The sequence below is a fragment of the Anas acuta genome, chromosome 1 (genome assembly GCF_963932015.1).
Source record: "Anas acuta chromosome 1, bAnaAcu1.1, whole genome shotgun sequence".
Taxonomy (NCBI): Eukaryota; Metazoa; Chordata; class Aves; order Anseriformes; family Anatidae; genus Anas; species Anas acuta.
The window spans coordinates 109,571,633-109,588,075 of NC_088979.1; the positions used below are offsets into that span (position 1 = coordinate 109,571,633).

The window sequence follows — 16,443 nt, forward strand, 5'->3', positions numbered from 1 at the left end:
CAAGCAGCTTTAGTTCGGGAAGATTCCTCTCTCCTTTGTGCCTACCAAGAGATTTCATGTCTTTCTTTGATGCCTCCATTCCCATCTCTTTTCTGCAGCTAGCTCCTGCTGGATCTTCGTTTTGCCTGCTGCTACACCGGCTCAGCAGAGGAAAAGCTTTTCCAGGCCTGAGAGCAGTTCTCTGCTCACTTTTCCACTTTCCTTCTGTGCACCGTTCTGGACGTAGCTCCAGCCCCCATCCCTGTGCTCTCCCCATACCACATGTCCTCCTCTGGGCCGTTTGGGGAGCACTGTGTCCACTGCTCTTTTCAGTAGCCCCGTCCTTTGTCGGGTGATCCCACAAAGAGGCCCAGGGTCCTGCCCCACTCTATCTAGCAGCAGAGCAGCTCAGAGAAAATTCCTCAGACTCCTCTGTTCCACATTTCACCTGCAGAAACTTCTTGCTTTTCAGACACATCCCCTCCCTCAGCTCTCTGAGGCTTCTACAGGTGGGGTCAGAAGCCGTTTCTTCTTTTTTGCTGTGGTCAACCAGACATTACAACAGAGCACATTTCCAGAGCACATTCCCCTAATTGCTGCGTCCTTCCAGAAGCTACGGGGAATAACACTGTCTCCCAAACTACAGGGCAACTGTCTTTCTGCAGAGCTGCTTACCCTGACCCTAGGAAAACTGTGTGAAGGGTGTATCACTTGAGAGGACTGAAGAGAAGGGGAAGAAGGAAAGGATACTTACTGTGTAGCCAATAGGGCTGAAATTTGTGTGCATTATGGCCCTCAGAGCAGCAGGACAGTAAGCCATGTGGAGGTGAGCTGGGTTGAGCGAGTTCTCTGCCCACCCTTGCAGCTGTGGATCCAAGAGAAGTACAGGCAGCATGCCATGGTTGGCTCTGCCAGGAAACAGTTTACCTTTCTCAGGAAGTTATTCTAGTTTTCAAGCTTTCAAGCTTCGTTCTCATTCCAAAAGTTAAAACCTTCCCCTTTCACTTTTCTTTTTTCTCATTTATTTTTCATTTTGCTGAACAACGTTTTCACCTCAAATGCAGTGCTTTTCAATGTTTTCTCCCAAACTCATCAAAGTGACACAGGATGTCTGTCTAACTAAACGAGAAGGTATTGACATGTAGTAGGAGAGGTACCATGTGACCCCATTTTACTCCTCAGGTCTGGACAAGTTTAGGACCTGCCTGACAGTAAACAGCACGTCTGCAGCAGAGCTGGACTTCCCCAGTCCAGAGACTGGATGAGGCCCCCTGTTGAGGGACAGAGGGGATCAAAACCAAACCCCATGGGCTGTGCTGTGACCCTTACTTGTAGAGGAGACCCTGTAAATGGTGTGCTTTTAAGGAATTAAGAATTAGAGCTTTTCCTGTGCCAGTAAAGAAGGGATGATTCTTTATAACCCTTCCTCTCCTTTGATCCTCGTTTTGACTTTTGGGTGTCTGAGTATCCCAGGTCATGCTGATAGCTCTTTGGAAAAGCCTTCCTTCCTGTACTCTACAATCTAACTGGCAGGACACATTACTGCCGAGCAGCATATTATGCATACCTTCTCTGCCGCATTCCCAGGATCTGCTTATCTGAAGAACAGGGGAAAACATCAGCATTGCTTTACAGATTGCTGCCATAGGTGCTGCTGGTTTCCCTCATGGGACTGACCAAGCCCATACAAACGAGGGATGATTTTCCTCTCTGTTTCCATGTGGGTGGTTAACAGTTCTAAAAGGGTGGATGCTCCTTTTCCTGAAATACCAACTCTGCAGCCTCAGTTTGGGATCTGAGACAACAGCTGAACCCAGCAGCAAAAGAACCTGTTGGGAGGACTGGGCTATTTTGCAGGTGAAGCCTTCTTGCTGCTTGTAGGTGCTGTGATACTTACACAGCCTGTTTGGGTGTCTTACAATTACATGTCTTCAGCAGCTTGCAACACAGCATGCATTAGGATGAGTTTGGTCTAGAGATGGGAGATCTGTTGTGTAAGGAGAAGTTACTTTACATACTTACTGCATGGTTGCTTCACACCCAGGTCTTGTCAGAGGCATGGGCACTTTGTTTTTAGGGTGCCTCAGGTAGGTGTCTCGCTACATCCAAGCCACAATGTATCCAGCTATGGTCTTCTGCCAGCAATGCTATTACATCCACATCCAGTATGAGGCATATCTTTGTGATATCTCACCCTCAGTACATGGGTTCCGGTAATGTACTGACAGAGACGAGGCTTATCTGCCCCACTAGTGCCAAATGAAGCTTTCACCTCTGAGAAAGAGAGAAGAGATTAGACCACATTCCTGTCAGATATGAACACGTTGCTTGCTAAAAGGTACTTCTCAAAGTCTTCTTCAGATAAAGACACAGGCCTCACTTGCTAAACTGACAGCTGATACAGATGCATGACATTGTTCCCTTCTTCGTCAGCATCATGTTTTCAAAGAGCCTGAACCCCATACAACAGGCAACGAGGTGGTAAGCTCTTTTCTGTATCCTAGTGTCCATGTGCAAGGAAACCTGTTCACCCGTTGTAATGCGATACACGCTGTTATAGGCAGTGTGGATGAGTAGTGGCCAGTCTGCAAGGGATATTGATTTACCACTGCCAGCTTCAACAAAACCACTGTTCATCTCAGGCTTCTGAAATGCATGCTCCTAGCGTGATAGGACCACAGCTTAAACTGTGCTGTTGTGCAGGTTGGTAGCTGTGGCACGCAGTGGTACTTTTCTGAGCGCCTTGAAGTACTTCCCAAAATAGAAAACCTTTACCTGATGCTTTATCACTGAACCATGCTACATACTGCTTCTTAAGGCAAGAAATATATTGCTTACATAGATCACAGCTTTTCAAGGACGATGAATAATGTGCACAGTTTGGAAAGCCTCAGTATCTAGAGCATGCAGACTGATTGTTTGTTCAGAGCTTTGTGTCTTTACACAAAAATGCGAAGGAGAGGGAAAGCTGACTCGGAAAAATGGAATTAAGTCAAGGTGGCTGTGCAGTTGGACAGAGGACAGCAGTCTAAACCTTTTAATACAGAGGAAACGGAATCATTTAGTGCCTGGGAATAATGGGATCAAATTAAAAGGAGGATGTATATCTCACCAAACAGCAGGAAGGATTTCTAGCAGTGAGATCTAGTAGGGTTTGGAATAATTATTGAAATGCACAGGAAACCTCTTTTCCATGAGTGATTTAACTCATGAGAGAACATTCAAAAGACAGTGTCAGGAGCTACCTTCTGCTGAATCCAAGCAGTATCGTTGGGGCCACCAGAGGGGGAGGACAATGCTGTTCTTGCAGTCCTTCTATGCGTGGAACTGCTAGCAGGAGTTAGTGGATCTTCAGCATCAAGACCCGAAAACATTTATGATTCCTTCCTGCTACATCACATTGTTCAAGCCCTACAAACTTCTACCCATGGGAAACTTAAGTCAAAACAAACTGACATAATACCTGCAAGACTCTGGGAAGTGTTCTATTATTGCCTATGTATAATTCAAAACCAATGCTACTTTACATTCTTGCTTCCTGTTTTAAGGATGGATTTCTTTATCCTCTAAAATTGCGTGCTGCAACAGCAATCATGGATTATTCAAGTCAATCCTCTTCAAATACCTTTCTGCTGAGTGCCGTCTTCCACTGATGTAAGTTCAGATGAAAAAGGTCCTCTTCATTCCTCCCCTCTTTTTTCATATACACACACTTGAGCTTGTGTGCCAGGTTTCCTAGGAATTTCAGCTCTTGGGCCCTGCAGCTAGAGTGTGTTTAACTTGTGAGATGTGTGCAGTTTAATTTGGTTTCCTTGTTAGTCTTTACAAAGAGCACGGAGTTCTGAACACTGTCCCTCCATGAAAACCCAGCGTTTTCATTGCCAGGTGCAAGATCCTCATTTGTTGGAGGCACAGGCACTGTCAGTGCAAAAAAGTACACACATGCACACTGATCCTGGAGACAGCAGGTGTCTGTGAACAGAGCAGAGTGGAAGAAAAGGGATGGATTGTTGAATATGTGGGAGTATGAGGTAACAGGTCGGGCACATACATGTAACAGGTCGGGCAATCACCCTTACAGAGAGGAAACAGTTTTAGCACTGTCACTTTCATCTCCCTTCTCAGCACAGCTGTCTTTTTCACTAGTGCCAGGACTATTAATCTTATGTAATATTGAGGCGGGCTCTGTATAGCTCTTTCATCTCCCAGATCAACATCTTCTCCTCTAATATCAGTACTTCTAATCTCATGTAATAACAAGCCCTACTCTGTATAACTCAAGAAGCCTTTGTGCACAGTCACCACAGGATTTCTTCTTGGCCTCTCTCCTCCTGCACCGTCTTTGACTCCGACTTCCCACCCCAGTCTCCGGCCCTTGGCACTGGCATCTCAGACTTACACTGCTCCACTTCTGCCCTTGGGCACCTGCAGTGAGTGACCCACTGGCAACGCTCTCCACGCCAGACCCTGCAGGGCATTGCCCAGAAGCACAGAGCTCCAGGACCCGTCTTACATGGTCCATTCCCGCAGCAGCTTCACACCCTGACCCAGCAAACTGAGGTCTCCATCATCCACAGCAGCTCTTTGAACCCTTGTAGCAAGCATCAGTGTAGGCTGTAGATTCTCAAAGGCCAAAGCTGGAAGCCTTTTCTTTTTGTAGCCTGTGGGAAAGAAACCTGTCAAGTAATGCAGCTGTTACATGTATTACTTCTGCGTCTGCTCTGCAACTTAAGTATTTCTGGATCATGCTCTTGTAAATTGAATATCATTTTTCATTACAGAACCTTTCATTTTAAGGTTGGCAAGCCCAGAAACACGTTGGCCAGAGCTTCCTAGCGCTGATTGAACTCACTGAGTGGCATGCAGGCAGTGAGCCTACACTTCCTGTACACCTGGTTCCGGTGCCCCACCTGCAGAAACTGTGTCTGAGGTTGAAGGAGCTTGGTCCCTCTTCTTGTCACAGAAAGAATGTGCAAGAGTTTCAGTCAGACATTGAGAAAAGGAAATAGAGCACTGGAATAATAGGTAGGGTATTACAAAGATCCTATAGGCATTGGTTTTCTCTTTAATGGGGTTGTTGGGATAATTTTATATGCAGGTTAACTCAGAAACAGAGATAATTATCTCACAGATCACAGAAAAAATCCATGTCAAAGACTAAGCTGTAGCTCAGGAGTTGCTTGTGTGCATTCTCCTTAGGGTGTATGTTAGAGCCATTTACCTATGGGAATCACTAATTTCCTAATGCCTCGTTACAGCTGATCCAGACTTGGCTTGAAAATTCAGAAGGACATTTGCAAACATAACTGTAAGTTGCAGCTGCCTGGATTCATCGGCCCAGCCTAGGCCTGGCTTTTCAGAGGGCTCACAACCTAGAAGCTCCAGGCAGAGACAAAGGGAAGGCAGCTGCTGAGAAAGCCGTCACGCAGACCCAGCTCCTAAATGCAGCAGGGGCTGCTGAGCCCTCCAGGGTCACACTAAAAAGACATCTCTGTGGATGTAGCTTAGCGTTCACACCTCAAGTTGGCCGCTAGCTGCATGCTTACTATTGCTTTCCTCCCTTCCATATCTGCATATCTTTTTAGACTAAATTCCTGGCCTAGATAAATACAAATCTCCTTCTCTGCCCTGCTTGTATCCAGTGTAGACCTAATTTAATAGCAATGTGTTACAAAGATTGCACAGGCCTAACTGATGAGTCCTGGAAGCTGCAGCAGTTGGGAGCTCTGTGTAGGCTCATTTACCCTTTTGATTTTCCGTTCCCTGCATGATAAATTGAGAAGAGTTGAATCTCTGTGCTGCTGCAACCAGACTTTATCTAGCATCAAGTTTAAATTGGGAGGTATCACAATCAACTTGCAAAAAGCATTTAACCAAAGCATTTTGAACTGTTCCTGCTTCTCACATTCTCTGTGTCTGTTTTTTGACAGTTCAGTGATTGTGATTTCTAATTTGGCCTTCTGAATAGTTTCAGATTAGGCAATTAATGCAGTTTGCATATGCACCTGCTTAAAGGTCATCTTCTTTAACTGCTCTGTCAGTCCAGGAGCTGTCCTTCCCTACCTGAAGCACCTTGTGTCTGAACCTCCTCCAGTCAAAAGTTCATCTTATTTCAGACCTCCGCTACAAGCAGGGTTTTTTCCTCACCCCACGTGAGGCAAGCAAGGGAGAAGCCAAACCGAACAGCAGTTGAAAGGTGATTCACAGAGCCGAGCTGTTTCCTGCATAGGCTGTTCCATTAGGTCAGCTCATTTCCTTCAGAGCAGCTACCCAAGTGTGTCAATTTGTGTAGGTGAGAGCAGAGTGTAGCCTCGCACTGGGTCTGCAGCTGCAGTGCTGTGAAAGTCACTCAAAGCCACACTGTGATTCGAGTGGTTTAAAATCATAATTTTCTGCAAGGCACATTAATTAGCAGAAAGCTGTTTGTCTCAGAGGCCTGTGTCAGATAACCATGGTTCATGTGTTGTATTCCCCACTCTCAAATAGTGTGCACACATCCGCTGCCTTCCCAGCTGTCTCCCCTGAGCCTCAGCTGAGCAGAGATCGGGCTCCTATGAGACTGGATGCACTTGCCTCACAGACTGCCTCACTTGCCCTCTCTCTGGGAGGTTTTGTCGGTTGTTCCTGTGTTAGTTCCCCGCTCATCCTACTAGAGCAGCAAGATCTCCCAAGACTGGGCCTGGAAATACACACTGAGAGGCACCACCAGTTAATCTGGGGCAACTGACAGGCTGTGTGCAGTTCCCAGACCAGTAGCAACAGCAATCAGAAGTCTGAGAGGGAAACATCTGGAAGCCAGGGAGGATCCTGGCAAAATCCCAGGCCAGGAATGGAGCTCTGTACAAGGAGCTGATGCAAAAGTATGCTAGGTAAGTGGGTAATGTCTTAGAGTGGCTACTGCTCTTCTTCAGAACCACCATCTCACCAATGAAGGCATTTTCTAGTAGCATGACTTTCAAGGACAGATCCTAGATATTGGTTGTACAAGCTGCTAAGGACTCATGGGAAGCCATGTGCTTCAATCCAGCCGGGCTGCAGCCTTGGTCACAGCTGTTTTCAGCTGTAGATTAGGACATCAGCATCACTGTACCAGCAGGAGAGATCAGCCCTTGGCTCTGAAGGAGCTGCTCCGGACCTGGAGTGTCTCTGGATTTCTAAACAACACGACCTCAACGACTTACCTACAAAGGATAATTTCTGAGAAATATCCCCTTTCCTTCCCCCCACATGCCTTTCATCTGTGTTTTAGTTATCTGTAGTAGCTCATGTCTGGTTGTATCAACCAAGTTTTCAGACAGCATTTGTTGCTAGAGGGCTCCCATCAGATTGAGAGGTGTTGATGACAGGACTATATATCCTGCTTGACACGCAAGAAAAGCCAGAGTTCCTCCTGAACTAAGTTGAAAGCTGAGTGGGTGTTCATTTGGAGAAGATTAGGTCTGGAAATTAAAAGTGGTGCTGTTTGAAAGAGAGCAGGGATCTTCAGTGATTTAGGAAAGTGGTACACTGACTCTCTGATGATACAGCAATCTTGCTGCCAAAGTAATGCCAATTAGTTGCCTTCCTTGTGACACCGAGGCAGTAAGGGACCTCATTTTCAGCATCCCCATGCACGTTTTGGTGTTCTTGAGTAACAGCAATGCTCAGTGTTATCTGCTGCAAGACTCTGGCTCCCTGACAGCACTCGTTTTAGAGACACAAAATATTTCCCCCCAAACACTTAACACTATTGTAAACTTGATGGAAAAGGACTGCAGATGTGTCGCTGGTGTTCACTTGGAGCAAGAGCTCTGCAACATCGAAACTGTTCTTTTAAGGCCAAAAGCTCATTTATAGTGACCAGCAATTTCTTGAAACTGTTTGTTCCAGATAAATACAGCCAGTATTTTTAAACAGACACTAAGTCAAAGGAAATGGCAGGGCATTGAGTTCCCAGGCCTTCATAAAAAGAGGACACTTTCATCTGGTCTTCTAATATAGTCAAACTTAGTAATTGAAGACATCTTTAAATTAGTTGCATCTTTATATGTCAGTGCTGAAGGTTACTGATGGCTCAGCTCCAGTTTGCAGCATGCAGGGCACCACTGGGTAGCAGTTAGATGGTTTGAAATACATTACCATTTATAATGGAACATTATCCTAAACTACTAGCTTGTGAATCTCGATGTATTCCTTTTTTTTTTTTTTTTTTTTAAGCTGTTACACCTGGAGTATCTCAGCCTCTTTTAAAGGGACATGTGTCGCCCTCACCACAACCGAGTAAGTCTGGAATAGGGACACTAGTGCACTCCAAAGAACAAGAAGAAAGAACATGAAAGAAAGGAGAAACCTGTGTGGTATATCTGGGCTTAAAACCTATACTGATGAGTTTTTGAAGACGGTGCTGTTTCAGATTACAGGAAAGCCCCTCTTGCACGGGGCTGCTCCAGAGAAAGGCTGTGGTACTGCGTGTATGGATGGAGCCGCTGTGCTTTTCATTGTTTCTCCACTCGCGTGGCTTAGTATGACTGGATTTAGCCAGATATCAACTTTATCCACAATCCTTTTCCTGCTGCCTGAAATTATTTCCATGTTGGCTGCTTGGCCTGCATGCAAGCGGCTGTGTTGGGCTGGTAATGAGGCAATTATAAAAGCATGGACCTTTTACAGGAAAGGCTGAGCCCATTTCTCCTTGAATGGATTTGATACCTTAATGAGGCTTGTCTGCTTGCCTTGCTTTCTCAGTCACCTTGTCAGTAGGCATCTGGCCTTGTTGGCAGTGTAGATCTTTGCCTCTCCACCTAGTCCTTCTACCCTTTCCTCTTCATTGTCCACAAGCAAACGTGGTCTTTAAAAATCTAGTGATCTTGATGATTACAGTCTCTTCTTACTGTACATGGCAGTGCTTCTTCCCTCTGCAGTCACTCACTGATACTTAACAGTATAATAATAATACTTAAGAGTATAATAATACCTGTTATCATACCTTCCTACCTCTCATCTGGGTCTCCTGTGTGCCCACTGCATTAGGAGTCATCTTGCCCTTTCAGTATCTTCTGACCCCTTATTCTCGCATGTTCTCTCTTCTGAATCTCATTTCAACTGTTTCATTTTTACTACTTTCAACATCTTCTTTGAGCTTCTCCTTCCTCTTACATTGTTGACTTAAAGGTCTAGGGAAACCATAGTCTGACTCCACTTGTTGACTGTGCATGCAGACAATTGTTATAGTACAGCTGTGCTGCTACAGACAGGAAGGGTAAGCTCAACAAACAGACCAATAAAAACAAGGGATGCACGTGACCAGGACATGAAATCTGTTGTCTAGCAAAATGTCCTTAAGACACCCTTACAGTCTTGCTGCATATTACTTTTTAAAAAAACAAACAAACAAACAAACAAACAAACTAAAAACAATTCAGTTAGAAACTAGGCTTAAATTCCATTAAAAAGATGGTTTTCTGGGGGGGTATCAGCCCTTTGTAGGTGCTGGACTTTCTCAGGACTTGCTTAGGAGGAGTTTTATGTCAACAAGGCATCTCAATTCATGTGTGCCCAAAGTACTCAGTACCACACAAAATCTGGATGCCAACATCCCACGGATACAGAGGCGAAATGCAAATACCTGATCTGGGGGCACGTGCACGCTGTGTCTGAGCTAATGATTCCCTTGGCGTGAGCACAGCATCAGATGAGTGCATCCAGTTTGATACCATCACGAGAAGTTGTGCAACACTGTGTGACTGTGGGGCTCTGATCCCTTGCTACAGGAAACCTTAGACTGCTCTGCTTTGCGCTGTGCAGTCACCCCCAGATGCGTGTGTTGTGGAGAACCAGCGTGCCACAGAGGACCGAGTGTCAGGGTGGAATTTCTGCAGCCCTGGAGAAAAGTTCTGTCCTGGGTTTTGAGCAGCCGAGGGCAAGTTGTTCTGTGCAGGATCAACAATACGGTTTGTGCAGAACTGAAACACTGTAATCCATGTCTTTGGCCTGGAAAAAAAACCTTGCAATCATTGCCTGACTCTGCTGGCTCCTTTGCTTCACAAGGCATTTGCCTGCTTGACACAGAAATCAGCCAGTGCCTGCAGTTCTGCTCCTGTACAAGCCTGGAGCTACCCCTCTGACCTGGTCATTTCTAATTTCATTAGAAATTAGGCATTTCCCTGTTACATCTCCCCTGATCCACATCCTCATCTTTCCTGTCCACTCCTTTCCTCAGGAGAACACTCTTAGCACGATGCACACAAACAGGATCAGGCATCTCACAAAACGTGCATCTCACAGGAAAGGAAACGGTGACACTCACACGCTGCAGGAGGTTTCTGCAGTTGCCTCAGTCAGGGAGTCCCAAAAGACTCCACATACACAGAAAATAATAAATTTACTTTTCAAATGGTCTGCCACCTCCTTCCCTGAGCAGCGCGTCTTGGCTGGCCAGCCAGATGTCTCATCTTATACAGGGCAGAGCCAAGAGCTGCTCCGGGCTCTACAGGGGACAGGCTGACGTACTTGCTGGCCCCTGCACAGCCTGGCAGAGACCAGGTGCTGCAGATCACTGCCTCTTTTGGTAGTGATGGCACTTGATCAACCCTTCTTGGCAGCCTCTGACAGACGTGATAAGATACTTGCTCAGGAAGTGGACAGCCTGGGCTCAGTTCTGTTCTCAAGAGGTGCAGGCTAGGGACTCTTTGGTCTGTCTAGCAAGAGATGATTTTTAACCCAGTGCTTAGGGCAGGACTAGGGCAAGCACTCGCCACACTGCCTGTTCAAGCTGTGCCAACATGCAGCAAAGAATCCGTGGTTCTCTGGGGCAGCAGGAAGCACGCACCTACGTCCTACTGGTCCGAGTGCTCTCCTGGCAGATAAAACCCTGGCCTCCCCAGGACGGTCTCCGTGCTGTATGCGGCAGTTCTTAGGTACGGATACAAAAGCACCAACCAGCATGTTGCCCTCTCAGCGGAGGCTCCTACCCGTGAAGGTTTGACATGAGGCTGTGGTAGCAGGATGACTTGTACTGTGTTGGGAACGTGTAGGCACTACGCAATTTCTAAATACAGTCATTACTAACAGAGAGACTCGAGGTCTAACCTGTATCTTTTGCAGGGGTACTTGCTGGTTTTGCTAATATCACCTGGCACTGTTTAGAAAGCAGAGGCCAGGCCAGGCACTCCTGAGAATTACATAACGTGGCACAAAGAAAAGAACAACTTGTCATAAATCCAGCCTCAGAAATTTCCAACACCAGCCAAAGACTAGTACAAGGTGGCTGGCATGCTCTTCCTATATAAGGACCTTTCCAGACCAGACTGTTGATATTAGGACATGGCACTAACGAAGTCCACGTAGGCAAATGGGAGGCTGCTTTCTTCACTTTGGCTCCCTGAGGCTGTGAGGAGAGCCCAGAAGTCCCACCTTACACTGATGAGAAGAGGCGCTTTTTGGGAAAGGTAGCAAAAGCTGACGTTGTTACTGACCTTCCATCAACCACGAAAACCAGCACTACATAACGTTAGCATTGCACCCACTCTGCTAGGAGGAATGCATCAATAGCAAAGGGAGGGACTTCTCAGAGGGTAGGTTAAAATGACCCTTATCTCATTTTATTTTCATTTTGTTTTCATTTCATGCACTCTCTTAAATGGAAAGCAGACACTCTATTTGCCACTTCTAATTTCCTGGTGGCTACAGATGTTTCCTACAATTCTGTTGCAAAGGACACAGCTCCTCACTTACATGTCAGGCACACCACACCACCTACCTCCAGCCATCTACTTAGTGGTGTCTGCTGCCCAGTGCAATTAGAGTGTTTTTTTATTATTATTATTATTATTTTTATTCATGATAACCATTTATTTTGATGTTCAGAATCTTAAGGCAATTCCAATACTGAGAGGAAAGTACCAGAGAAGGACCCTGAGCAAGCTTCTGATCCAAACAAGCAACAATGCTTTCTTCAGAAAAACCACAGTCCAACCACTGTGCTATTTATCCAGGCCCTTTTATGTGTAGGCATAGGTAGAGCTCAATCCCCTGAAAAAGGATAACCAGCAGGAGTTTCCCGTCTACATTTAGTAAGTAAGGTGCAAGTACATCAACCGTTTTGTTACATTATAATGGAAAAGTTATACTTGCCTCCTCCTTTCAAAAGCATTTTCCCCTTTACTATTTTCTGTCTACAGGTATCTCCCACCCCAACCCAGTTCCCTAGCCTTGCTTATGTGACCCTTTAAATCTGGTAGATCTGAGTCCCTGTAGTTCTGAAACATCTGCACTGTATTTGGGAGCTGCTTGCTGTCTTCTGGAGGAAGGCTGCTCGTCACTCCTGGGTTGAAACATCCTCCCGTTGCCCTTGTGCAGTGCCTGACCCTGAGTGCCAAGATGGCAGCAGTTCACGAGGGAACTCTCAGAGGAGAAAATCAAGACCAGACCACTGTAAGTCTTGAGAAAAAATGTTTTCCTAGGGTAAACTCTTCACAAACAAAGGAAAATTTTACATATTATTACATGTTTTATGTAAAGTAAGATTTTCCTGCCCTTTCCCCTAAAAACAAACATGCAAGGCTTCTTTGAAGTCCCTATTCCTCATACTGCTCTGCATTACAGTCAGAGCTCCTTCCTCTTTTTCGCCATCGTTATGGCCGTGTAACGTCCTTGCAGTTGAGTTCAGGCGTGCACTCAACCTGCATTAATTCATCTGTGGCTGGTTAAGTGCTGACCTGAATACCATTTCTGAGGAGGGTTGTTGTACCCCTGGGAGTTATTCTTGTGGCTAACTTATTTGCAGATTTCGATAGATAGGCTGCAGTGGTTTGAACTCAGACAAAAAGCTTGCTCTCCACTGAAAAAGTTACAAAAAGGAAGAAATTAAACTGAGACCTGACATTGGTGAAATGGGGGTGTTTAGCTTCTGATAAAGGCTGATCGAAGAAAACACAACAGAAGGAGAGCAGTAGAAAATTACTATTTCTTTTCCAGCCCAGAGAATATACCTGACTGATCTGCAAGGTATTCAGGTCCTGTCCTCACTTGGAAAGTAACTGCAATAAAGCTCTGGTCTGCCAAGCCTGCAGAGATGTGGCTCACAGAAACTTTTGCTGTGGTGGAGCACAGCACAGTCACTGTCGTTCCTGTTCTGTAATGAATAGTAGGAAGTGCAGGTAGGAGCCTTGGACCCGAATCCCAGGGTGCTACAAGGCCACGCCAACACAGTGATGGACAGGACTGGCTCCAAGGTATCATAGCAAGCACAGCTGCAGCCACTTCTAGCTGGGGCTTCTGCCAATAGTTAAAATTTACCATGACCAGACAAGGAGCAGCAGCATTGCCAGATAAGAGGCCAAGTGAATAAATAAACCACATAAATCCCTCCTGAAACAGAGAGCTGGAAGGTCTCCAATGAGAATAATTTGTGAAGAAGGGTAAAGAGAGAGACGGGAAGAAAGATGCTTCTCTGGGATGTAGAGGGGTCAGTGTAGCAAGAAGAGGCTTGTTTACTCAAGGCTTACATCTTGGGATGTGTTGCTTCTTGAGCCAGGGGCCCGGTATACTGCTGAGCTCCAGTCGGAACAGTCGCTGTGAGATTTCCTTCTAGGGATGTAAAAAATGGGCCACGCAAGTGTGAGCCCTCCCACTTCCTGGGTAATCTACGCTCAGGCCTCAGTGATACTTTCACGGATCACGAGAAGAATTAACAGGCTCTGATTGTGTGTGGACTCTAACAATTTTTGCTGCTCATTTCCTCACACTATGACTTGGTTATTTTCCCACCCTCTTGCCTTTCAGTTTGCTCCTTTGGGGGAGTTTGTGTTCTGAACCTGCCCTTCTAACTTATTTCCCCTTTTGCAGTCCTAACAATGTTCCCCTTTCAGTATAATCTCGATGCCACTGATGTGCTCACATGGACCTAGATAAACAATCAGGTCAAATTATGTTGGCGTGAGGGTAAAACCTGGGATTCATCTAAACGGGATACGCAGGGAGATGGCTTTAAATGAAACTACAAACTACATGTTAGGGAGATTTTTCTATAGGTAATTTGGGTTGAGTTGCAATTAAAAACTATTTCTGAGCTTTCTTTAGTTCATTTAAAGGGGAGTTCCTTACAAGCTGTCTGTCTAATCTGATCTGCACTTACATGAGAGAGAAAATAGCTGGTGCCTGTAAGAAGAGGTTGAAAATAAAAATTCAATTACCTAGTTACTGCCATTGAAAAAAATGAAAAGAGTGCCATGTTTGCCCAGGTGGACCCAAACTTGCCCGTTCTGCATTATTTTCTGCTGTAGGGCTAAGATGCACACCCAGGAGCCGTTCCAGGTTTCTTTGTATTCTCTTCCTTGAACAATAAATGAACCTAGGTGTAGAAAAGGATGGTTTGGTAGGTTGGCCTCTTTGGAGAAGGGATTAGCTCATACCCATAGATACGGACACCCCAAGCCGCTGGGGCAGCGTGGGAGGCGCTGGTGCTGTCACCACTTCTCAGATGCTTGATGTGCAAGCAAGCAGCACGTCTGCAATCCATCAACCTGCACAGGGGAGTCCTTCCAGGGGGGAAGCTGCAGCACCCACACACTCCCACCCCCAGGGGAGCCCCATGAGAGGGCACAGCATGCCCCAAATGTCGCCTTCTGTGTCAGAAACAGGTACCTGAGATGTTTGAGAATGTGTCTCTTGAGACCAGCGGGTTGTGAAGGAGTTCAGTTACGCTGAAAACAGGCCCCTCTATCAGATGAGGGCTGCGTTGCTCCCTGGGCAAGCTGAGCTAGTTCCCCCAGGGCACGAGGTGTAAGCTTTCCCATGCAAACAAGCTCTGTGGCCGGCTGGCTCCTTCAGTCCTGCAGCTACCTTACTGAAAAACGAGAAGGGTACGCGCGGTGTCTGGGAAAGCTGTGGGCAGAAAGCACGAGCCTGCCTTGGGAGTGCTGCTTTGCCAGGCCAACTCCCTCCTGAATTCCCTTTAATTTCAAAGGAAACCAAGGCATTGCTTCCCAGTGTTTCTCACTGGACCCCAGGCAGAGCGTGGTGATGTTTATTTTGGCAGGAGCACAGACTGAAGTAGCTTCCTTCCCCCAGGTGCCTCCCCCAGCCTTTCCTCAGCGGAGCAGGTACTGTAGGTGTGGAGCTGCTCCTCCTCGTGCCACACCACAGGCATCAGCTCTCCTGGTGCCCACCTTGCCCCCTCTGCTGTGCCAGCGCTGCTCTCTGGGACGGCACGGTTGAGCAGATCAGGAAACTGTCCTGAATGTGTTTAATTCTCATTGGTTTTAAACCTTCCTTTTTATTTTTAGCTGGGTGATTTTTAGTCTGAATTACATCTGCAGCCTGGTTCAGGGCACAGGCCTGCAAGCAATTTCATCAGCACAGCTGAGGGAGGACGAGGACGGGAGCTGCTGAAAACAGCACCGTGGCTAGAGAGAAGTTCAAAATACACCCTCAGTGCTGAACTGACAAAAGCACGCCTCCTAAAACCAGGTACACGCTTAAGAAGTGAGTGGGAGGGTGTGAAGAAAATTCACTGAGAGAAAGCAAAAATTGTGTCAGCACTTTGTCAGCAAAGCGTGAGTGGGGCAGGGCCACACACAGGAGCTCCTCACTGAAACGGGGCTTCTGGGGATCACCCTCATGGTATTTGTAGGGCTTTTGTGAGTGCTTGGTCAAAACTTCTCCCAGATCGTTCAGAGGTGTGCAAAAAAATTATTTTCCTGTCATATGAGGCCTGTGAGCAAGACACACAGGGACGGCTCTTCCTCAGGCTCTGGTGGTCGGCAGGAAGGTCTGGGCCCTCGGCTGCGGTCTGCTCCTGCTGTCCCTCCGCTCCCTCCTGCAATGGAAGTGCAGGCACTTGTCGGACCGTGCTGCCAATTTGGTTACTGAGATGACCAGGGTTAAAAATAACCTTGTAAAGAGTTAAGGGAGGTATTTTTAGCCCAGATCATTTCAGTGATCTGGTTTACAGCACAGCCCCACAAACTCACGCTGGCACAAGGGAGGGGGAAGGAAAGGTCAAGGGAGAGAGAGCAGTCGGAAACATAAGCTCCCTGCCAGAACCAGGATTTTATGAAACTGCACCCCAAAGGCACTGACCCGCTCTTCTTTGCAGCTAGCTTACTGACCACTCTTTTCTCGTGGTGCGGTGCAGAGAGCTGGCTGCTGAGGGTCACTATTTCTGAATCTTGTTTCTGAGAGCAAGGCACTAGCCCTGAGCCTCTTCTGCCTTGTGGTGTCTGCCCCTGCATCTGACATTATTTTTGCCAGTTTTGCTTTCTGTTGGGTAGATGGTGCAGCAATGAAAAACCCCGTAAGAGTCACAAAGGATCTGTGCAGAGCTCGTGCGAGCACAGGGCACAGGAAAACAGCTGGCATGACGGCCTGGTGTGAGGACGGACTGCAAGGAATGGCTCCTGTGAAGATCTTCAAGGCAGGGGAGGGATGCAGAGGTCAGGGCTTGACCTCAAAACCATATCTAGTTGCAGCTGCATGAAAACAAGG

General features: G+C 46.6%; 1 protein-coding gene across 3 annotated transcripts in view; it reads left to right on the forward strand.

Annotated features, from left to right (window-relative positions):
* The window catches only part of RCSD1 (RCSD domain containing 1), a 39,357-nt gene that overhangs the window by 9,693 nt on the left and 13,221 nt on the right, over positions 1 to 16,443 (forward strand). Inside the window, exon 1 of one of the 3 annotated variants that reach the window (XM_068692388.1) lies at positions 12,188 to 12,390. The exons of the other annotated variants lie outside the window; for them this stretch is intronic. Coding sequence (XP_068548489.1) covers positions 12,337 to 12,390 — 54 coding nt within the window. The 5' untranslated portion in view covers positions 12,188 to 12,336. Of the gene's footprint in view, positions 1 to 12,187; positions 12,391 to 16,443 lie in introns of those variants that run through there. 3 annotated transcript variants of the gene reach the window in all.